The 25423-nt window shown below is 28.2% G+C and overlaps 1 protein-coding gene across 1 annotated transcript; it reads left to right on the top strand.

The window, feature by feature from the left end:
• Positions 1-15860: 15860 nt before the first annotated feature.
• LOC114167087 (CDPK-related kinase 3) lies at positions 15861-23694 on the top strand. Its single transcript, XM_028052025.2, has 11 exons — positions 15861-16601; positions 19431-19561; positions 20074-20115; positions 20195-20303; positions 20441-20519; positions 20719-21015; positions 21228-21337; positions 21857-21964; positions 22235-22297; positions 22999-23166; positions 23259-23694. Exons 1-11 carry the CDS (start codon positions 16080-16082, stop codon positions 23394-23396), a joined length of 1767 nt encoding a protein of 588 aa, XP_027907826.1. The 5' UTR covers positions 15861-16079; the 3' UTR covers positions 23397-23694.
• The last annotated feature ends 1729 nt before the right edge of the window (positions 23695-25423 follow it).

The following is a 25423-nucleotide window of genomic DNA, read 5'->3' as shown; positions in this document are numbered from 1 at the left end:
TACATCTAGTTGTGAGATATTATTTATTACAAAATAATTTGGATTAAATTTATACGTATACAAATTTTTAAGTTTAAGTATTAAAAATATATGTTTTTTAAATTGTTGTCAATTTAACTTGAAATTAAAAATTATATGATGTTATTCTAAAAAATATTTTGTAGACATTAGGTAAGGGTGATTTTATATCTTTAAAATGATTGTTGGTGTTTTGACATTTGTATATCTAAATTGACTAAAATTTCTTTCTAACGTAATAAGGTTATACTTTATTGTTAATTCAGTATGAATAGATATTCATTGGAATTTCTCGCCTTTTGTTGTCAATTTATGTGATTTTTTTTTAGTGGTTAATGAAGATGAAGATGTGCCTAGTTGGATTCTAGATGATACTGGTGTGCTTTTTTAAAAAGTTGAAAAAATATTTTAATCTTCTAATATGGAATGTGTGAATTTAAGAAAAAAGTTGTATATATAATCGTGATAGAGAGTGGTGGTGACAAGTGCGTAGAAACCATGTGGGGGTGAGGATAGAATATATGGGGTGTGTGTAGTTGTGACACAAAGAGGAGGGTGGTAGCAATGTCAAAGCGAAAAGAGTGGATGTAATTACAAATACAAAGAAGGAAAATGGTAGCAAAGAAAAAGTGAAGAAGAGATAAAAAAAAATGGTTGACCAGGCAAGGGGAGGTCACAAGCGTCTATACCGTTAAATTAATTTTTGACAGAATGAAAAACATATATAGTAGAATCGTAACCATGAAATATAACCCTAATTGAAATGTATTCATTTGTCTCGTACATTGTGGGGATGGTGAGAAAAATATATTTTTTACATCCCAAGAGAAACTATAATTGGATATACCATTATTTCTAGTGCATAAGTACCTATAGAGATGGGAGGAATGTATAAATCAAGACTTCAATAGATTTAATCGTAGTTTACAATAATAATTTTCATACTCTCATTTTTTCGAGTTGAGACTCTTTTCGAAAAGAAAAAAAAAGAATAAATGCAATGATTCAAATCAAGATTTATCAAGTTTTTTTTATGTGAAATTCAAAATGATAAAAAAGTAGTAAAGAACAAAAGAATGTTATATAGTTGGATTTCCAAATTCTACTTTAGCATCTAAATATGGGTGGACCACTAACAAATTTTAGGAGTGATAAAGTGACTTAGTGGTGAGATAAGAGGGAAGAGAGGGAGAGGTAGTGTGTTCAATCCCTCTGCTAAAAATTTGTAAAAATAATTTTTATTTGGTGGATTTAGAAAAGAGAGTGGGAGATGTTTAATTTGTAAAAATAAGGTTTATTTGGTGGATTTAGAAAATAGAGCGAAAGAGGTTATATTAGCTAAAACTATAATTAACATGGAATATATTTTATACCTTAGTTCAAATTAGAATCAATACACAAAATTCTTTTTATCTTTACATTCTATCACCATTCCACTTATTGTATCTTCTAGTAGTGATCGTTTTAATTGAGTAATTATTTTGTTTATGGCATAAGTTAATGTTATTGTTTGGGAAATTTAATAAATGATTTTTAAATTGACATTTGTGAATGCTTTTATATTAGGATTTTGAGATATTGTGTTGATTTTACATATATAAAATATTTTTAAATGGTGATACAATTGAGTTCACATCCATTAGGGATGGCAACGGGGCGGGGCGGGTACGGGTATCATGATCCCATCCCCATCCCCATAATAAAAATTCATCCCCATCCCCATCCCAAACCCAACGGGTATACAACTTTTGACCCATCCCCATCCCCACCGGGTAACGGGTATTTTCTTATACCCATACCCATACCCATTTTTTTATTGTTTCATATATCAATTAAATATTTTTTATAAAAAAAAATTTAAAAATCACACCAACGGAATCATGATACTATCAAAATATTCAATATTAAAATAACATACTCTTTTTGATTTTCATGATGTCAAATATTAAGAAAAATATTATAATAGTATAAATCTCAAATTAAAGTATCAAATAACAACTAAATAAAATTCAAATAATTATATAAAAGCTAAAAAATTACACATTACTAAAATTTTATAATAACCAAAATATTTATTAATTTTACAAATGATCAGTGGTTTCATTTGCATTCGATCCACCTACACATAGAAAAAAAATGAAAAATTAGATATGATATAATAATTGAAATTGAAAATTTTAATTACTAGAATATAATGTACCTCCTTCATCAGATTCATTTTCACTCATGAGAACATCTTTTCCTTTTAATTTTTTAACACCTACAAACACCAAATGTAGAATATTAGATGAGAATTCACAAAAAATACTAACAAAAAATATTAATAAATTTGAGTAACTTACCTAGATGGTTTGAGTTCCATATCCAACTTCTTGTACACATCAAAGCCTCTATAGTAATATGATGAAGTCGACTACGGTGAGAAGTTAATATCTGACCACCAGTACTAAAAGCAGATTCAGAAGCTACAATTGTTATTGGAATAGCTAAAACATCCCTTGCAATTGCTTGAAGGGTTGGAAACTTTAACCCATTTGAAAATACAAACCAGACAATTGAGAGAGTAAACAAAGTGTATAACAAAAAACAAAGAGAATGAGAAATATGTTATATATATATATATATTATATTATATTATATTATATATTATATTACTATGTATATATATATTATATGTGTGGATATCTTATGTTTATATATATATATATATATATATATATATATATATATAATTATTTATATATATTATATGATATTATATATTATATTATTATTACTATGTATATATATTATATGTGTGGATATCTTATGTTTATATATATATATATATATATATATATATTTTTATAGATATATATTTATTTTAAGTATATATTATATTATATTATATAATAATATAAATATAATAATATATATTATATTATTATGTATATATATTATATGTATATGCGTAGATATTTTATGCTTTTATATATATATATATATATATATATATATATATATATATATTTCTTTTAAATTTTTATAAATTTGTAATGTTATAAATTTGTTTATAACAGATCTCACTAGTTAAATGATTAATTTGTTTTATACGTATATATTATATATATTATATTATATTATTATGTATATATATTATATGTATATTATATTATATTATATTATATTATATTATATTACATGTATATGTGTAAATATATATATATATATATATATATATATAAAAGTATATTTTATTTATATGTATATATACTATATTATATTATATTATATTATATTATATTATATTTTATGTGTAAATATATTATTTATTTATATATATTTTTTAGATTATTTAATAAATTATAAATAGTTTAGTAATTTAAGCGGGGACGGGTATTTGGGCGGGTATATATATATCCCCATCCCCATCCCCAGTTGAAAATTTCGGGTATTACCCATACCCATATCCATACCCAGTCAAAGCGGGGATTCCCCGTCAAAACGGGGACGGGTTCGGGTGATACCCACGGGCACGGGTTTATTTACCATCTCTAACATCCATTGAAAGGTTCATTAAGATAAATATTTGCATTAAAATTTCGTGTGTGAAAATTTGATTTGGTTTATAAAGACGTGAGATGTATAAAGGATTTCCTCTTTAGATATTTGTTATACCTATTTAAATATGTATTTTGTACATAATTAGAAAAATTGGGTCAACATAAAAGATACAACTACTTATATTGGTTTTCCATTAAGTTAAAAGGTAACTTAATATAATTCTATAAATAGACTCTACAAAATTCAAGAGTATAAAGAATTTAAGTAAAAGTTAAGAAGTGATGGTTGTTATATTTAAGGTAAATGATTTAATGTTGTCACATTTGGAACTTTACGAGATTTCAGTTTGTGGGAAGAAAATAAATGAACTATTCACTAAAGTATTATGTGAGTTGGTTTCAATTGATGAATTGACTTGGGGGTATGAATATAAATTGAATTATGTGATTTGCTTGAAAAATTGCTGGTTATTTGAGATGATAATCAAATATTGTTGTTGTTGTAATATAGAGTATAGAAACTCATTATTAGTACAAGATATATCTTAACTTCACTAATAGATTGAATTAAACACATTAGAATATCAAGAAAGAAGATAAAGGAGATTTTTGCATCATACTTTGTCAAGTATTTGTAATAAACTATTATGATTGTATAATATTGTGATTTGTAACTTAGTATGTTAGTATGAGTTAGACGACGATCATAGTTAACACAAATTTTTCGAAATATCTCTTAATTTTTTCAATTTTTGTAGACATTAAAATTGTATGTGAAGTTTTTTAGATTTTTGTGAAAGTTAGAAACATGTGTGGTTCCTAAATCTTCATAAAAGATAAAAATATAAATTTGATTATTGGAGATATACGATTATTTTCTTTTATAATGTTTAGACCCAGATGGATCATGAAACATGTATATATTTAGTTTTTGTGAATAATTGTATATCTATAAATGTAAAGATTATTATTGGTGTATAAAATTGGACTTTTGATACAAAATCATCTTATAATTATGTGATGATTTTAAAGATTTTCTTAATACAAGATCATTTGAGACTCTAGAAAAAAAAAATATCATAGAAGACCAACTTAGAAATTTGATGAATAAGTGAAAAGTATAATTATATTGGTTTAATTAGTCGGATGGTATCCATTTTTGTTTACATGTATGTGTGAATTTGATACTCATTTTTAAAATGGTGTCAATTGAGTCTCAACTCTTGAAAAAGTGTCTCAATTAGGTTCCTTTTAGAAAAAAAATTATTATCAAATTGATACATCCAAACAAAAGTGGATATCATCCAACTAATTAAACCTATTATATACTAAAGTACACACAGGTACCGTCACGCCTGTGTGTACGTATTTTTTAAATATGCGTAATATTACATTAATAGGTGATGATAATATAATGTTATTAAGTTAATATATAAAATAAAATTATATTTATTAAAAATAAAGTGAAATATATAAGAAAATATGAGAGAATAATTATTGATAAATAAAGAAAAAAAATTGTAAAAATAACGGTCAATTTTTAAAAATTTAATAAATAATTATATTTTAAAAAGTAAAATTGATATTTTAAAATGTAGACAAAAGAAGAATTCCTCTTTATATCTTATTTATATCTTATAGATTACAAAGAACTACTGTTCTTCTCATCATGAACTTTACCAAAAGAGTAATTAAGGTACGCAGTCTTAATCTTTGTTTCTCCTATCAATGAATAATGTTAGAGGTTCTTGTATTATTTTAAACCCCATCATTATACTAATGCTACAATTTAAAATTTAATATCACTCATGAAATTTCTTGAACCACATTTGACAAAATATATTCAAAAATTAAAAATGATTCCGTCGTCTTTGTTTGTTTTTATCAGTTTGCTCGATGCATGATTTCAATCAGCATTAAAGTAAGATAACTTATTGAATTAATTTTATGGGACGAATTGAAGTAAAAGAAAGATCATTCATGTTGTCACTGCTTTCGATTGCCAATAAAATGAAAACTACATTGATAAGCTTCATTTAATTATTTAATTATATTTTAATTATATAATATTTGTAAACGTGTATCATGAGAGTGAAAACTTATTGTGCATTATTAAAAAAAATGATTATGTCCACTCATCTTATTTTATTCTTGCTTACTCGGGTTGGTCATAATGCAAAATTTGCAGCTATTTTTTAACCTAATTTAGTTTGCGGCTTCATTACTCCTCAATTAGTAAATAATTTCTGATTTAGTATCAATTTTCTCCATTTAGTGGATACCGTTACTACTTAATTATATACTTTTTGCTTTCTAAGCACGTGCTTTTAAGAAGGGATTAACTTAAGCCATTTCTTAATTCATTAGACGCAATTGCTATAGTTATAGCACTATCTTTTTTATTCTAGATCTTTTAGTTTTTATATTTCGTTGTTGCTTTAAAAATATATATATTTCGTTGTCATCTTTTTACACAAACGACGTCTATAGTGTATCGAAATATTTGTATTCAAGATGGGAAAGTAAATCAGATTTTGCTTTTGAAATTTTAACTCGGAGAGGTTGGAATTTAAGATCATTAATTATGTTGAAATATGTTCGTATCAATTGATTTATTATGATTTATTATACTACAATAAATACCTTTGGAGTTGGATGTTTTTTAATACACATTAGATTGGAAGGAATATTTTTAATTTTTTTTCTGTGTTTGGTTGGGGAAAGGAATAGAAAGGAAAAAAAAAGTGTTTTAATAGAAAAAGAAGAGGAAAATAGCTGAATGTTGTATAAAAATAGTATAAATATTTGCTATAACAAACTATGAAAAAAAAATTAAGTAACTATTATGTTAAATATTTTTCTCCTTTCTTTCCATTTTGGAAAGATTGTAATTGGTGGGTTGCAATGATTATGATTATTATATTAAAATCATTTGAACTTATTCTTAATATAAAAACCTTTTTAATGATTTATAATTTTTAATTAAATTGAAGCATTCAAAACGTGCCTAAAACAAAACCCCACATCTTGTAGTATGGGCCAGCTTAAGTCATTGAAAGATCACACAAGTTTCTCTAAACTGGATCTTAAGTTTGGAAGCTGAAATGGGCCAGCTTAATTAAGCCCAATAAACTAATGTTTGAATCATGCTGGTTCACTATCCCACCAAAAATATTTATTATTTCTTTTATATATGGGCCTGTATAAAAAACTATTTCCAATTCTATGAGGTTTATACAGGTTCGGTTTATATGATTGAGTGTTAAAATAAAATTTAGATATACACACATTTCCAATAACAGTCATGCAATAATTTTTTTATTGTTATTCTTCTTTATTTAAAAAAAAATGCTTTTGTTGTAATATTGGACGAAAAAGTGTGTTACACACAGTACTGCTATTAAAAGTGGAGTGGTACAGTGAGACTAGGCCCAAAAGGCCCAAATTTGAATGGTTATTGTCCATGTTGTTATTTTTGTTGGGATTCTGAGTCTGCATTATTTCATTATCCAACTGTGTTTGGGCAGAGCAAATTGAGAGTTAAATGTGTTATTTGTGAACACTCATCATTCAAAGTTATCCATAGCACAAAATGTTAAGAATTGAAATTTTTTGCATGTTTCTACAATTCCATTCACATGCAAAATGTATGGTAAATGTTCAATTTCAAAGCATATAATCAATCAAACATAAATTAAGTTCCCAATTTTAAGTTTTTTGCTCTTTAAGGAATTAAAGGTGGAAGGGAAGGATGAAATTAAATTGTTTTAATGATTATCATTTAACTTTGAAAACTTAATCATCAATTACTCAAATTTAGATTCTAATTAACCAAAAAATTAAGGAAAATAAATATTGAATTAAATGGAATTATAATGATGAGGACTTAGGAAAAAATATTGTTATTTTGAGAAGGGAATATAAGAAGAAATAAAGAAGGGAAAAAAAGAAGAAGAGAATATTACATATTTTATGATTTTGTTATAAAGGAATAGTAACCTTAAATTCTTCAATAAACACCATTAATTACGTATGTAACGATGCGAATTTGACCATTTCATATTCAAATAAAAAATATTCATCTACAACTCCATTTTTATACTTAACATATATGAAATTTTGCCTAATTTTCATCTTAATCGAAATAGATATACTCACACCCATATTTGTACTCGTCCTACTATTATTATAAATGTTAATTAAATAATTTTTTACAATAAATAAAAATTGCATCAAATAAAACATGAAATTATGACTATTTTATGTCAAAAGTATATACTTTTTTACAATATTAAATATATATAAATATATAATTGTATAAATATTAAATAATAATTAAATAAAGATCAAATAATTGTTAAAAATAGTAAAACTGATCTGTATAAAAATAAATTACAAAGTTAAGAATACAAAATAAAATTTAAAAATTTAAAATATTTTAATAATTTAAAATATGATAAATATAAAAACGAAAATAAAAATAATAGAGATAGAAATTAGATTGATATACATAATCATAGTCCTTTTTATACCAATTTAAAAAATTGAGCATATATTAACACTCTGACCTAATTAATATAATAAATTTTCATAAAAATTTTAAATCAGATTCAAATAATAGTTGCGAAGATCAATTCATTTGATATCCTAGTTTATAAACTTATCTATCAAACTCATCTAAACAATATAAAACTTTATAAGACAAACTAAAACACATAACCCAAATATATATATATATATATATATATATATATATATATATATATATATATATATATATATATATATATAACTAATTGTATCACCTCTCTATCTCATTTACGATTATATGCTTATCATGATCAGATTATGGTTTGAAGATAAATTAAATATAATTATCACTTTTTAAAGACAATTATAGTTTTATTCTTATCATGTGGTTTTTTAATTCACTTGTTTCCAATAAGTATTTTACACACATATTACTTGTTAAATGGCCAAGCTTTTCACTCTTTTATCATGCACTTGTATAGATTTAAAACTAGACAGGGAAAAAAGAATAAAGAAAACCTTACTGGTAGATTTGCACATGTCAATTTTTCAATGAATAAAATAAATACATTTAACAAATATCATGAGTAACATACCCAAGGATTTTAATTATTCATTAATGGTTTTTATTGTCGTTAATATTATAATATCGGTTTCCTCACTTTCCATATATTTCCAAACTCTAAAATCCCATTTTCTTAATTTTTAATTTTAATGTTAACAATAAATATTCATATTAATATTATTCATTTTTATGTGAATCTTTCAAGTCATCAAAATGAATTTATTATTGAGAAAAATATGAACAATTAAAATATTATTTAGGATTTAATTCTATTGTGTATTTCAGTTAGACTTATAAAATTAATTTTTCTTGAATAAAATATTATTTGTACTCATAGTTAATTTGCATGTAATTTTTGAACAGATATTCAAGCAATAACCGAACAGAGATATTCTTTAAGAATGCAAATGAGTTTTGTGATCAACCAAAGTATAAGTAAAGACAATGGGATAATGAAGAAGACTTATAATAATTGCAAATTTATTAGCTTTAGAGTGAGGCTTTAATGGTAGCCACACATACTACCAACAACCATGGCAACCGCCATTAATGGGTCCAATTAGGTCATCAACTACATTTCATTAACTTTATATTTCTTTTCAACACTAAACTTTGCTTTATTATTTCATTTTCTATCAAAAATAAGTCACACTTGGTTTTTATTTAATTTATCGATTGATTAAGGTTACTTTTGTATATATATAATTTAAATTTTAGAAATTTGAACTATTTTATCCAAATAAACAATATTGAAAATGTAAAAGAGTTAAATAAAAAACAAATTAAATTTTAAATATTTAATTTTTCAAAACAATTATGAACTTTTTTCTTTTTCTTTTGATTGAAAAGGTACATATATAAAAAGTTCTATGAAGATTTAGATCAGAAGAAAATATGTAAAGTGAGAGCACCAACCTTAACCAGAAATTTTAGTAAAACTTAGACATAATCTACCCATGAAAAAATATATAACAATTAAACTTAAACCACGACTAGTAAAAAAGAAAAGAAAAAAACTATTTGAAAAAAATCAACCAAACAACCTTGCATGTTTTGCTTCATTGGCGTAACATCTTATACAACGGTTATGTAAAAAAGTTACACTTTAAGTTTTTAGTTCAACGTCCGTTTAAACATTTTAAACCGAAGGACGAATATTTTATTTATATATACCAGGTGTGTTCACATTTTTAATTTTAAATTTAACATAGATGAATAATAAATATATAATTTTTAAAATAATTTTTAAATAAGAAATAGAAAAAAGTAAGATACGTAAAAATAAAATTTAAATAATGATTTAAAATAAAAAAGAAATTTAAAAAAAATATTAAAAGTAAATTATTTATAAAAAATTAATTTTTAAAATAATTAAAGATAAAATCGATATTATGAAATGTGAAAAAAAAAAATCTTCTTTATTATTATAGAATAGATACATTATTACAAGAAAATTTTTTCTACAAATATTTTTTTTATTATATCACATTTATTAAAAATTATTTTTCTTAACTAAAACTGACATAAAAATAGAATTACTAAAAGGAGCATGCATAATTTTTTTTATAGAGTGCATAGACAATGTTAGTTTCCTGAACACTGTAGTTGGTCACGTCGAATACAATAAATGAAATGTAGAGTCCCATAATGTTATCCACCCTTCACATCAAACAATACAATGTTATTGGCTGAGATAATCAAGTTGTTTAGAGACGAGAAATTTAGATTTTATTTGTTTTTCATTTTATCTTCAAATCATATTAATCAATGCCAATTTTTTTTCATATTTTAAAATAGAATTAAATATGATATATTTTTAATATTTAATAAAAATAAAAATTAATTTTTCTTTTAAAATTTTGATTCAATTTAATTTTCAACTTCAAAAATACATTAAATACGTTAATTTAGACATTCTAACCATCAAATTTTGTTTGTTAAGTTTATTTAATATTTTAATATTAAATTATTAATTAATAAGTACATGATTATATTCAGATTTTTTATACCGTTTAACATATTTTTGCTTCAATATTAATTAATAAATATGTTTTAATTATTAAATAAATCTAATAAAGTTGTATTAAAACAAGGGTTAAATATGTTTTTTATTCCTTAACTCTTAGTGAATTTTGAAATTAGTTAATTTCGAAATTTTAGACCAATTTAGTATTTCATATTTCAAAATACGTAAATTTAGTCATTTTAATCAAATTTTGTTAAGTTTATTTGACATTTCAATTCATAATCGTATTTGACTTAATATCAAAGCAAAAATGTGTCAAACATTATAAATAACCCAAATACAATCCTGAAATACGTACTAAACATCAAATAAACCTAACCAAATTTGATTAAAATGACTAAATTCACGTATTTTGAGAGATGAATGACTAAATTGATCCAAAATTTTAAAATTGACTAATTCCAAAATTCATTAAAAATTAAGATAAAAACATATTTAATCCTTAAAATAATTAAAATCAAGTATTTTAAATTTTTAAGGATAAACAACTAAATTGATTTAATATTTAAAAAAAATTGAATTTTCATAGAAAAAGTAAAGAAACCAGATCATAATTAACCCTTTGAAATACATTAAAAATAGAGAATCAACCATAAGATTTTGGTACCAAATATTTTTCTTACAGCATTTATTATCTATTTCCAACCGTCACAAATTTTCTGGTAGGGATAAAGAGACAGTGACAAGTTTGTCGTTTATTTTTTCTTCCTACCTATAAAAATATTTAGTATTTGTGAGATGGTGGTTATTGAGCTACGAAAGTAAGAAAGTTGAGATGGATGAATGAATGAGAATGAGTATGATAAAGTTTTTGGAAGTGTTGCACAGTATTTTGGGTCTCAACTCTCAACTCCCAAACGTCACATTATTGGTTTTTTCATTCTGAAAGTTTGTTTGAGTCAATGAAGCAGTTGGTGATAGTGAAACCATACCAACTCAACTGTGGAATGGATTATCTAAACCATCTACTCATTTTCTATTTAAACACACATTTCATAATTTATACAAATCTACAAAATATTTTCTTAACATTTATTATATTATATTATATTACTTATCATATATCTTAAATATAAGTTAATCTTATGAAATTAGTATATAAGATAATAATTGTGTTTACTTTTAATTGTTTATGAAGATAAAAGAAATATTTTTGACATCCCTTTATAGTACCGTATAACATATCCCTGTTAGTATTAGTGAACAAATGATGTAACGTAACCATAAATATAAATTCTAATAATTATCTCAGTCTCCAACCAAACCAAAAACCGGAAGAGGGATGCGCCATTAACAGCTTCAATACTGCCTTACGCATAATTTGATCATCGGCAGGGCGAGTTGATGGGCTACCATGAGAATCTTTAATACACTCACTTTATATTCGAGTAGTCAGGTTCAGAAGGTAGTCAAGTGCAGATAAAAGGAATGAACTGTAGGATGCTTCTGATTCTAGTGAAAGGAATTGAGCTTAAGTTGCTTGATGGTAGTACTATAGGGGGAGAAGTCAACTGCGAAGAATGAAAGCGAGTCAATGTCGGATAATCTAGCAAGAGCTTCTAGCGCAAGGGAGTACCAGATAGAGCTTCAACAAGTGGGAATCAATACAGCAACAAGTCCGATGTTGAATGAGATAGCTTTCATCTTCCAATCTTTCTGAGCTAAGAAGTTTGAAAGGGGCAGTCTTCCATGTCACTCGGAAGGCAGATCAAGGTAGATGAACCAATACCAGATGCTTCCGTTTGGGGATTGACAATGGAAGTTGGTCATTCTCTTCCCTTCCCGTGTAGAACTAGGATGACTAAAGCCCAGCGTCGAAAAAAGATTGACTTTCAAAAAAATAAAGGAGAGTGGATAGCTGTGATGTGAAAGAAAGGTTAGACAGTTTTTAATAATATAACCATCACCTGCTATATATATACTATCCTAAATAGACCAGTTACAACGTCAAATTTAAAACAAAAACTAATTATTTTGAAAAGAACTCATCCATTTAAATAGCATATAGGCATAATTTTCTATGACACATAAAGAAAAACAAATTCCTTGTGTTATCGTCAAAGTCACTAAATATATAGAAGAATGAAGGATAAATTACTATATAATAAAATAAACATACTAAAAATTAAATTGTTTGTAACTATTAAAATAAATAGGATGTCCCGTCTATCCGTTTTGGTCGCAAAAAGAAAAATAGATTAATCCGTTTCATAATAAAAAATTGAACTAATTTCTTTGGTTTGCAAATATAAATTTTTTAATAATTTTGTTTTATTTAATTAAATTAGTATAAATAATAATTTTTATAAATCTATTTTTTAAAATAAGTAATATTCAAAACTTTATAGTTTATAATTTTTAAGTTCAAACCTATTTAAAAATAAGAATGATTTTGAAGTGTAATGAAACAAGCGAATAAATATCAATAAAAAAAACGAGTTTAAGCAATCAAACATACTAATATATTCAATTCATCTCGCACTTTTCTATACAACCTCGCACTGTATTATCATATCTAAAAATAAACATCAAAATTCATCATTTATTTTGTACATTTTTCAAAAAAAAAAAAAAAAAAAAAAATATATATATATATATATATATATATATATATATATATATATATATATATATATATATATATATATATATATATATATATATATATATATAACCGAACACACACTATCAAATTTGTTTGTTTGAGCATTATCAATTTATTTACAAATTTTCTTTATGATTTGATAACTTCTTAAAAAACATATTGAATATGTTCATATGACACTTAATCCATATGTAAACCTATGATACTTTTATACATTAATATATATATATATATATATATATATATATATATATATATATATATATATATATAAAAATTCAGTATATAACTTTTATCATTTTTTTTCATTATCTAAATTATATACATCTTAGGAAAATTTGAATACCTCATATCATTAATATCCACTACGTTAATATCAAGATGATTTTTCATTTATATATCCAATTCCATTAAACAACCTAAATTTCACTAAAACTTCAAATTTTCAAACACAAAATAAAAAACATTCAAAATATATATATTTATTGTCAAAGCTCAAAATACAAAAACTCAAATTTCTAAAAAAAATACAAACTTGCATGAGATGAAAAAAACGACAAGATAGGGAAAACTTACTCGAGAAGTTTTGCTTCAAGATTGACACTAAATTATTGTCCTTACCAGTTTGAATCTACAATTTTTCTAAAGGAAAAGAAAGATATTTTTCTTTGGAATGAGAAGAAGAAGAACAAAACTAATTCTAAGAGACAAAAATGAAAATTTTCTCAAATACTGAATTCTGTTTTTATTTCACATTTTCTTTTAATAATTTTCAATTCTTCCATTATGTTTCACCTCAGCTCAACCTTTTAGTCTATAAAAAACTCGATCCAAACAATTTTAATTCTTTTTATAATCCCATCGAAAAATCCTTTTATCATACAATAATATAATTTAATTTACAAAAATATTAAATCACACATACCATATAAATATACTTCAAATGCGATGGTTTGGTTATTTAATATTTATGTCTCTTGTTATAAATACCAATGAAAATAAATATGCGTGTGTTCAATGTTGTATGATAATAAAAAATAATAAAATTATTATAATTATTATTTTCATTATTATAATTATAAAGTTAAGTATAAATAATTTTTGTAACTTTTCATTTATTTTGAAGATAGTTTTATAATTAAAAAAATTCAAATTTAAAAAAAAAATTAAATAAAAAATAATAAATTTAAAGAAACAATCTCATAAAGAATAAAATTGTTAAGATAATTATTTTAATTTAAAACAATTTAAAGGATAACAATAAAAAACAAGTGTTCATAAAAACAATCATATAATAATAATAAAAAAAAAACAGTTTACTTATTCATTATTTATTTTTTTCCTATAAATGCTTATAGATTTGTCGCTTAATATTCTTACTATGAAGTTAGTTTACTATAATGAAAACATAGTAATTATATGTTTAAATAGATTATATATGATTTCAATTTAGATCCATTATTAGTTTTCTTTTAAAATATCAAAACATGACTGAAAATTTCCTCAGCAACTGTTTTTTTGTCAAAGGGAAAACTGCTAAAAAAAAATCACAATTCCTGAATAAATTTATAAATATAAATTTATAACATATTTGTTATATATTTGTTGTTTCATACGTTAAGACTAATTGCTGCAAATACTTCACTTTCATTAAAAAAAATACGTAAATCTTTCAAATACTTTCTTGTCTGTGATGGTTTGTTTAAAAGTATTGAAACTGATGCTTGAACAACACAGAACACCCACCTCCTCATATACTTTTTTAAGTTTGATATTTTGGTCAGCTTTTATTTGAAAACTAAAGAATAAATCAATTGAGTAATTGATAAAACAGTTATATTTTCTTATATTTGAATTTACTTCACAATTAAATAGACTTAATTTAAACATATTTCAGTAGTTATTCTATTAAAACATTATTCGTTTTTATTTAATAGAATTATAAATCGACAAAGTTTAGGTGAAGTGAGTGATTAAAATAAGAGAATCTCCCTGATATTTTTCCAATATCAGCCTCTATTATCTATAGTCTAATAAGAGTCTTCCTTTGATTTTTTTTTTTCTTTAAAAAATGGAACGCATGCTTCCTCATTTGAAAATTACTAATAACGGCAACAAAAGTTACAAGAGACATTAATATATAAATAAAGTAGCTAAAGACAAAACAAAAACTCCCAAGACAAAAATTATCACACGCATGGAGGGTACACAACACTTCATACTCCTTCACATCCACCACGATGCTGAAAAAATTTAGTTATGCAGTCGAATTAACATAATAATAATTTTTACAGAAAAAAAAACAACATTTATAATAATAAACATAAACAAAATTTATTCCTAGAGCTAACCATAGGATTTCCTAAACAAAATATTAAATTTGTGAATTTTATATTTATTTTATGAGTTTTATTCCGATTAAGTAGTTCTTAAGTAATGAAAGAAATGTAGTAAAGGGTGTTGTGTTAGTAGGTGGCCACGTCATGGTAGCAGAAAAGTGCAGCGTGCACCGCGGAGCAGATTATCGGAACCCGTAAACCTTATGCAACAGTGACAGTCACATACACAAGCACAAACACAAACACACGGCTTTCTCTGTTTGTTAACAGACGTTGTCCATGCTTTCTCGGTGTCTGTCTGTCTCTGTCGCGCACTGTCTTGCTTTCTCTCTCTAAACCCATTCTCTCAATCTCTCTCTACCTGACTCAAATTCTCTCATTTTATCGTTTTCTCATCTGACCAGATTCGTCCCACTTCCCGCCGCGTGAGGCCCTCCGATGTGCTGACGTCCACATGGGTCAGTGCTACGGCAAGTCCAATCTCACGTCGGAAAATGAGGCTACAGCCGCAGAGGGAGCCACAGTCGACACCGCTGTGGCGGTGGCTGGATCCGCTGACGTCCCGCTCTCTCCGCTGCCGGTGAAGGGAACGCCGGCGCGGGCGAGTCCCTGGCCCAGTCCATACCCACACGGTGGCGTGACGCCGTCCCCGGCCAGAGGCACGCCGAGGAGATTTTTTCGGCGGACGTTCGCGCCTCCGTCGCCAGCGAAGCACATAAGGGCGTCGCTGGCGAAGCGGCTCGGGCACGCAAAGACGCCAAAAGAGGGGCCGATCCCGGAGGAAGAAGCGGCGGGGGCGGTGGCGACGGAACAGTCGCTGGATAAGAGCTTTGGGTATGGTAAGAATTTTGGGGCGAAATATGAAATTGGGAAAGAAGTGGGTCGAGGGCATTTTGGTCATACTTGTTATGCTAAGGGGAAGAAGGGAGAACTCAAAGACCATCCTGTTGCTGTTAAGATCATTTCCAAGGCGAAGGTATAATTTCAGTCCAATGTCTTCTCGTTTCTTTTTTTGTTAATTTGTTTTGAGATATTTGAGTTTGTTGGTTGTACTTGAGTTTCAATTTTCTGTGGTATTTTTTGTTATTTTGATCATTGCTTTGTCTGCTCTTGCTTTTTGGGTGTTTTTTTTTGTTGTTATGAATTATGATAGCATTTGGATTTGGACGATTCGGGGTTTGATCTCTGTTGTTTGATTGAACGCTCTGCGAGATTCTGTAAGTGGGACTAAGGAATGATTGGGAATTTGTCTGACACAGTTTTTTTACGGACTGGGGTTTTTAGATTTGTAGTTTGTACTTGGAAATGTTACCCGACAAATACATGGTTCTGGGACATTGTCTTGTTTTCTTTGTTTGTAGCTTCATTTCGAATTTTAACTTCACTGTTCTGTGGCCAGAGTCATTTGGATTTTACTGAATGAACTGTATAATTTAAAAGAAAAAAAAACCTCTTATGTAGTTGGAATTGACATGACATTTGACTTGGTTTTACCTTGTTGTCAGCTGTAAGTTTACATGGCAAGGCATTTCTTAACTTGCCTGGTTGAACTGAGAATAGGTTTTTTACTTCATATCATGTGGTATAGTATATTTAAAAAAGATATTTGGAAAATTGGTAGTGTAACCAAGGTGGTAAATGATGGTCTCTTTGTTTGATTGTGCTAGAATAAGTTGTTTAATAAGAAATACTATCATGTAAATGCATGCAGCTTGCCCTTGTTGCAGTTGAATTGAAGTTTTGATCATATTGATTGTTTCGTTGATTGTTGAAATGACTATCCATTCTGTTATTTTTTTATTCTTTTCAATCATATAGGGTATGTTCGTTAGCTAATTGTCGAAATAATTATCCATTTTCATATTGTTTGATGCTAACCATTGTTGATACTTTTGGAAGCTGAACTTGTCTTACATGTGTGAGGCATTGGTATATTACAATACTCTGTTCTCTTGGACAATGGCCCAGTCATTTTATTGTGCTGAGTTTTGGAATCTTTGTAGCTTCCAGTTGCAATTAGTGTTAAACTCATGTTTCTCATTGTCATTATTTGAGGTAGGGTTAGTAACTTTGTTGGGGATTTTGGATGCTAGAATTGTCTTACATGCATGGGGCATTGGCATATTACAATAATCCGATCTCTTGGGTAACGGCTCAGTCATTTTGCGATGCCAAGTTTCAGAAGATTTATAACTTCCTGTTACATTTAGTGTTAGAAGTGTGTTTCTCCTTGTCCCATTCTAGGTAGAGTTAGCCACTTTGTTGGAGGTTTTGGAAGCTATAAATGTATTATATGCCTGAGGCATTGTCCTATTCAATACTCTGTTCTCTTGGTTAAAGGCTCAGTCATTTCTTGTGTGTGTGAACCATTGGCTTGGCATATTTATTACAGTATTGTGTTCTCTTGCGTAAGGGTGCAGTCATTTTATGGTTGCAAGTTTCCGAATAATTGTAACCGGTTGCATTTAGTGTTCAAAATGTTTCTATTTGTCGCTATCTGAGGTGGGGTTAGTTACTTTGTCGGCGGTTTTGGATACTCCGATCTCTTGGGTAACGGCTTATTCATTTTATTATAATTTCTAGTTTTAGAATGTTTGTAACTTCCAGCCGCATTTAGTGTTAAAAGCACGTGTCTCTTTGTCGCCATTTGAGGTCCGGTTAGCCGCATTTAGTGTTAAAAGCGCGTGTCTCTTTGTCGCCATTTGAGGTTCGGTTAGCCACGTTGTTGGCAGTTTTGGAAGCTAAAATTGTCTTGCATGTGTGAGGCATTGGCGTATACTCTCTGTTTGGTAACCGTACCGTCATGTCTTATTTATCACAATACTCCATTCTCTTGGGTAACGGCTCGGTCATTTTATGGTGCCAAGTTTTAGAATCTCATTCGGTTGCATTTAGTTTTTATAACATCTTTCTACTTGTCCCTATTTGAGGTTGAGTTAGTCACTTTGTTGCAGTTTTGTAGTTTATTACCTTACTGTGTTTTTTTCTATTAATGGAGTGATTTTTAATGCATACAGCATATGGAATTACATCACCTATCCACATTAACACTAAAGCAACATAATAGCATAAGGTGGATCCACATTTTTTCTCATATGAATGTGGGTCCAAACATGCTGACAGTGTGTGCTTGAAATTGTGTTGCACACACATGCCAACCAAGAAAATTCACTTTAAAGAATGTGAAGAACCATAAAAATAGAAGTAATGAACTCAATGTATGTCCAGTAGACTAATGCTGATAATCACTAGTTAATGTACAAAACATGATAGTTGTCTGCATTCCATATGGATAGCCCAGTTGCCTCTCTAGTTCATATATTCTCACTATGCTGCTGCAATATCTTTCTCCTTATTGGATTGCATTTTCACTTAGTTTACTACTTTAAGTGGAAAGATTCATTCTCAGACATGAATTAATACATATTGCTATCCTAGTAGTAACTCTAATACTTGCCAAAAAACTGGTTCAGCTGGCTATATTAAGGGACCTTGGGAGGGGTAAGTTAAAGCAGGTCAGCAGCTTGCACTCATATTTTACAAATAATTCAATTATTGTATGTATAGGAAATTGATTATTTGAAGTTTATGGTATGTTTGCACGTGCCCAAGCCAATATTTTAGTCCAAAAAAGGAGTCTGCATAATATTATCTTCCAATCCATCCTTTGTCCCTCATAGTTTCATTAGATTTTTAAAAGAGGAAAAGAAGCAGAGGTTATATTGTATCACCTTATAATTAAATTATTATTCTTTGCACTTGCATTTCTATACCATTTCTAGTCTTAATAAAATTTATTCAGCAGATGACAACTGCAATAGCAATTGAGGATGTTCGCAGAGAGGTGAAGATATTAAAAGCTCTATCTGGCCATGAACATCTTGTCAAATATCATGATGCTTTTGAAGATGCCAACAATGTGTACATAGTTATGGAGTATGTTTTTTATTATTGTATTAATTACCATTTAATGTATGATTTATGATAGAACTGTGTGGTGTGTTTTTGATCCATATAACCAACCTCACATTGTGGGTAAAGCTTGACTGTTCTGTTTTTGTGATTTATTATCATCTATAATTAGAATTTGGTGTCAAGATTGCTATGGAACTGAATCATTATTGTTTCCTTTATACATTTGGTTAATGAGCAGTTACTTTGAACTATAAAAGGCATTGTTGTTTTTGTACGGATAATTTTCCCATTGGGACTACAATTAATATGCAATTTCTCACTTCTGGTTCTCATTTCTTTTGTTCATTCTTTTGCCTGTTCCAAAGGGTTTAAACAAGTTCAACTGCATGTATGTAATATGTTACCTTGTTTCTAAGTTTCTGCACGACATATATTTCATTGAGGAATATTTGCAAAGTTGTTTAACTGTTAGGGGGTTTGCATCTTAGAACTGTAACTTCAACATACAGTGACCTTTTCTGCTTTCTTACCAGATTGTGTGAAGGTGGGGAGCTTCTTGACAGAATTTTGTCAAGGTTAGCCTTTTCTTGTCTTTTTTATTTTGAACTCGGTATAATATTTTTACTTATTGAATAATGCTTACTATCAAATTAGGGGAGGAAAATATTCAGAGGAGGATGCCAAGGTTATAGTTTTGCAGATTCTAAGTGTAGTTGCTTTTTGTCATCTTCAAGGTGTTGTGCACCGTGACCTTAAACCTGAGGTTTGTGCTTTGAATTTCATCCACATAATAATTTTTAAAGATAACATGTAGGTCTGTTTTTGTATCATGATGACTACTTATGTAAGAATAAGAGTATCAATAATGTTGTCCATTCTTTGTCGGACTTCCTTTTACAGAATTTCCTCTTCACTTCGAGAAGTGAAGATGCCGACATCAAGCTTATTGATTTTGGTCTATCTGACTTCATCCGGCCCGGTAATTATTAGAGTGATTCTATATTTTATTTTTCTTTTACTTCCAAAGCAGACTCTCTTATTAACAAAGTATTAAACAAACAGCTAGCTACTAGAAATTCACACTTCAATGCTGCTGCTTACCTTCTGCATAATGCTCTTTGGTCCAATATTTGTGATTAAGACCATCCTTCTTAATTTTTCCCTTCATGTGTATACAGATGAAAGGCTGAATGACATTGTTGGGAGTGCGTATTATGTTGCACCGGAGGTCCTTCACCGGTCGTATAGTCTGGAAGCCGATATATGGAGTATCGGTGTTATTACCTATATCTTATTATGTGGAAGTCGACCTTTCTGGGCACGAACAGAATCTGGAATTTTTCGTGCAGTGCTCAGAGCTGATCCTAACTTTGATGATTTACCTTGGCCTACTTCCACTGCAGAAGCTAAGGACTTTGTGAAACGGCTTCTAAACAAGGACTACAGGAAAAGAATGACAGCTGTCCAAGCTCTAAGTAAGTTCTCTTATCAGTTCAACTCTTTAACATTCCGTGTTAATCATTATGAGATTCTTATCTTGATGATAGGGACTTGAGTATTTTGTAATGATGTCTAAATCCCACATTGAGTTGGTATGTTTGAGAGTATTTAAGTGTTTGAAAGCAGGTTCTACTTTGTAAACTTTGGAATCTGTTAAACTAATTACTGCATACTTCTGCACATGCAGGTCATCCTTGGTTGAGGGATGACAACCGACCACTCCCTTTAGATATATTAGTTTATAAACTAGTGAAGGCTTATCTTCTTGCAACACCACTCAAACGTGCAGCAGTGAAGGTATTATTTAGTTCATTTTCCTTGAATGCAGAGTTTAACTTTCAGTGTCTTACTTTATGTGAATGCTTACTTCTATCTTCATATTTTTTACCTACTACTATCTCTCGCAAATGCCTTGCTGAATTTATGCATGCTTGTAGCTTTTTTTTCTTCTTCTAATTTTACTGGCAATACTTCACCCCTCAACTGATATCACATACATTTTCCTTCGTGGTGATATTTTCACCTCTCGCATCTATAATCATGATGTTTCGGGGTGGTGTAATGTTCATTTTAAAGTAAGAAATGAAAAGAAAATTTGTGCTGTTTATGGTCTATTGTGAATTATGATGTTGATAAAAAATGCTTTATGGGAAACTCAAGGTGTGTTTTTATTATTTGCCATAAAGTATCATCAATGGACTTCTTTTTAAGAAACATTGTTTAGCATTCTTTTTGCCAGTTCTGACATCAGGTTATTGTCTATTGAATATTTTTCTGCCCTGTATTTTAACTAATCTTGTGACTTGTTTTGTCTAGGCACTTTCAAAAGCCTTGCCGGAGGATGAATTGCCCTACCTTAGGGCGCAATTCAGATTGTTGGAACCAAATAGAGACGGACTCATCTCCCTTGACAATTTCAAAATGGTTTTCTACCCATTCCCTAATAAAATCCTTTAGAATTTATGTTTATATGGTTCATAAAATGAACTTTTTCATTTTGTATGGCGTGGAGGACACAGAGGTGTTAGAAAACTGTCATTTTCACAGCGCAGCTTGCCTTTTTTTTCTTGTTTATATTTTTGTGGAAATGAACGTGTTTTTCCTACTCTGAAGGGTTTTGGTTGGTTGTTTTCTTGTCCTTTATTTAGAATCCATTAATCTCCATGATTCACACCTTCAAAGCAAACTTTGCAGGCTCTTGTACAGAATGCAACTGATGCAATGAGGGAGTCAAGGGTTCTTGAGATCATAAATGCGGTGAGCCATTATTCTTTAGTTGTATTGAGAAAATATCTTTGGCATGTTGGACCTTACACGCCATTATATTTTCCAGATAATTTATTGACCATACAATTTTCAAAATTTTCTTTTTATTCATAGCACCTTAGATTGTTAACTGTTCAGTCCATTTCTAGTATCAGTGCTGAAGTCCACACTATTTCCCTATAAAGCTCGGACACGCCTCATAAATTGTGTGTCCCCATGTCCGACATAACACCGACATGCATACGATACACATATCGGTGAATTGTCTAATTTGAAAGACATTTTTTTTTGACATACCTCCAACACAATGTTAATAACCACAAATATAATTATTTTCTTAAAAACCATAAACTTGTAAATTTATTATATAAGTTTCTATTATGATTATAGAAATAAGAAACAAATTTTATATGATCACTACTTTTCGCTTTTTTATATTAGATAGATAGATTAAATATTTTTTTTTGTGTTAGCTGACAATGTGTTTTGATTATTATATTTGACTAGTCTTGTTTATAGATGATTTTGAGGATGTAAATACATAATGATCTAATATATTGATCCGTGTCCCTGTGTCTTACATTTTGGAGACTACATGTGTAGTGTCGATGTCTGTGTCCGTGTCAGTATTCATGCTACTTACCCATCTTGTTCAAACGGCTTATATTTTTCTTGCCTGAATGATTGCATAGATGGAGCCACTTGCCTATAGAAAGATGGACTTCGAAGAATTTTGTGCAGCTGCAATCAGCACATACCAATTGGAAGCACATGAGAGGTGGGAAGACATTGCCTCAGCTGCATTTGAACACTTTGAGGCAGAAGGCAACCGTCTGATATCTGTTGAAGAATTGGCCAGAGTAATTATTTCTTATTCTACCACATATATGAATTGGTATGTTGTTTTGCAATGCTTATCTGTGTTTTTATATTTTTTTCTTTTTGGCAACAGGAGTTGAATCTTGGGCCTTCAGCTTATTCAATTCTGAAAGACTGGATAAGAAATAGTGATGGAAAGCTTAACTTACTTGGATATACAAAATTTTTGCATGGTGTGACTCTCCGTAGTTCAAACCCAAGACACAGGTAGTCTTGGATTGGACCCTTTGACATATAGTTTGAAGATGCGGGAACAAAAGTAGATCTTAGAGATTTTTTTTCCTTTTTTTCTTTCATGGTTAAAAAATAGGATTTGTGTAAATGAATGTGTTACAGAGTCAATACAGGAAATGCTGAGTCAATTACATGTCAAATGCTTGTTCTTTAGTCCATTTCGCAAATGATATGGGTCTGGTCCCATGAATATTCATTAACTTGTGAATGCCTCAAAAGTATTACTTATAGTCAAAATTAAAGCAATTTATATCCAAATTAGTCATTTACCGTCATTATCAGGAAAACAGTTTTATTTGTTTTGATGTCTTATTTTCACTTTCTTTTGATGTCTTATTTTCACAATGAAGCAACAAGTACACAAACACATGCTTAGGCATTTGTGTATGTGTAACTTATGAATTTGGATTCTCTATTGAGTTTTTTTGTATTATTGTTTTACTGTGCTTCTACTTCTATAATATATTGATTATCACTAATTTTAACGTTTTAAAATATATTAAAAAGATATTTTAAATACTAATACAGTATATTTTTAATATTTAGCAGATGACTGTGTTTCTATAATATATTGATTATCACTAATTTTGACGTTTTAAAATATATTAAAAAGATATTTTAAATATTAATACAGTATATTTTTAATGTTTAGCAGAGGACAGTGTCTAAAAAATCAATAAAATCAATAGAGAATCTGAACTCTAACTTTATTGTTTAAATTTTTAAAAATAAAAAAATCCTTGTATTTAATTGTTACTTTTGCTTGTTGGAGTGAAAAGTAAATTTATGTGCAGATATATGATGATCCACCTTGGTTCTTAATTATCACTGTTGACGAGGTTTGGTTTTTGTTATCATTTAGTTTTGTACTGAAAAACATTCACAGTCTCGGCGCAATAGCTACCTATTATTGCAGTACAAGATAAGATAACAAGGAAAAATAAAATTCTATTGAGAAAGTAATTAAAGCAATAGAATAGAAAGAAAATGAGAATAACATACCTTGATAGAATGAGATTATGATTTTGTCAAAGCAATATCTATGATGAAAAGTAAGATTCATAATTGTGCAGGGGTTTAAAATAATCAAGCGACAAGTGATTGAAATAAAGTCAACAAAATACTGCCCAAATGAAACAAAATCATTCTATTAGATACTTTAAAGTAAAAAAAAGAATATATATATTATATTTCTTAATTTTTTTTTTCGAACAAAAACTTTTAAATGGCACCAAAGTACTATTATCTATCATGATAAAGTTCTACCTCTAATGTATTATGAATTCAACTTTTTATCAAATGTTTAAACAAATTTGTATTCTTTTAAAGTTGAGTCCTTCATTAGCATACCCAAATCTATTTTAAACATAGCATTAGCATTTTTATTATTGTAGGACTAAACATTCCATCATAAGATTAGAATTTCAATTTTGTAAGACTTTTTTTATTGAAATATATTGTAAAGACACAAAAGTTAAAATACATAGTTTTAATAATAAGTTATAGGAATACAAAATTAAATTTGTTTTAGAAATATATATTTCTGCCCACAACCAGATAAACATTTACAATAATGTGAGTTTTATTAAACTGTTCTATTAGACTAAAAACAACGTGATATAACACAATAAAATTAACAAAAACATATGATGTTCTTCTCTGGTAAGCATGGTCTAGAATGTTTTGAGTGAGAAAACATTCGAAACACTGAAGCCAGTTGCAACAAAAAGTGAACCACCCATAGCAACTTATAGTGGCTGCTGCTTTTGTTTAGTAACAGTGATCGAAAATTGTAAACAAGTCATGTCTGTTTCGGCGGCAGCTTCCATCACAGAAAAAAGAAGATAACTTTCTTTCTGTTATCTAATGAACATGCTGGTCCCTTTGCCTTCACCAAATACCTTATTAACTTTTCCACAGCAAAGAAATAGAAGAACTACTCAGTATAGCCAATAAATTTTAGGTTTAATTAGTGGAATGGTATCCACTTTCGTTCATATGTAT

The sequence above is a fragment of the Vigna unguiculata genome, chromosome 10, assembly GCF_037176805.1.
Source record: "Vigna unguiculata cultivar grain cowpea cultivar isolate G323 ecotype 2 chromosome 10, ASM3717680v1, whole genome shotgun sequence".
NCBI classification, from domain to species: Eukaryota; Viridiplantae; Streptophyta; class Magnoliopsida; order Fabales; family Fabaceae; genus Vigna; species Vigna unguiculata.
This window is presented reverse-complemented; position numbering and strand designations above follow the sequence as displayed.

Coding starts and splice junctions, on each gene's coding strand:
- LOC114167087 (XM_028052025.2), top strand. CDS start 16,080: ATGGGTCAGTGCTACGGCAAGTCCAATCTCACGTCGGAAAATGAGGCT. Junction 20,520..20,718: donor ATCTGACTTCATCCGGCCCG/GTAATTATTAGA, acceptor ATGTGTATACAG/ATGAAAGGCTGAATGACATT. Junction 23,167..23,258: donor CTGTTGAAGAATTGGCCAGA/GTAATTATTTCT, acceptor TTTTGGCAACAG/GAGTTGAATCTTGGGCCTTC.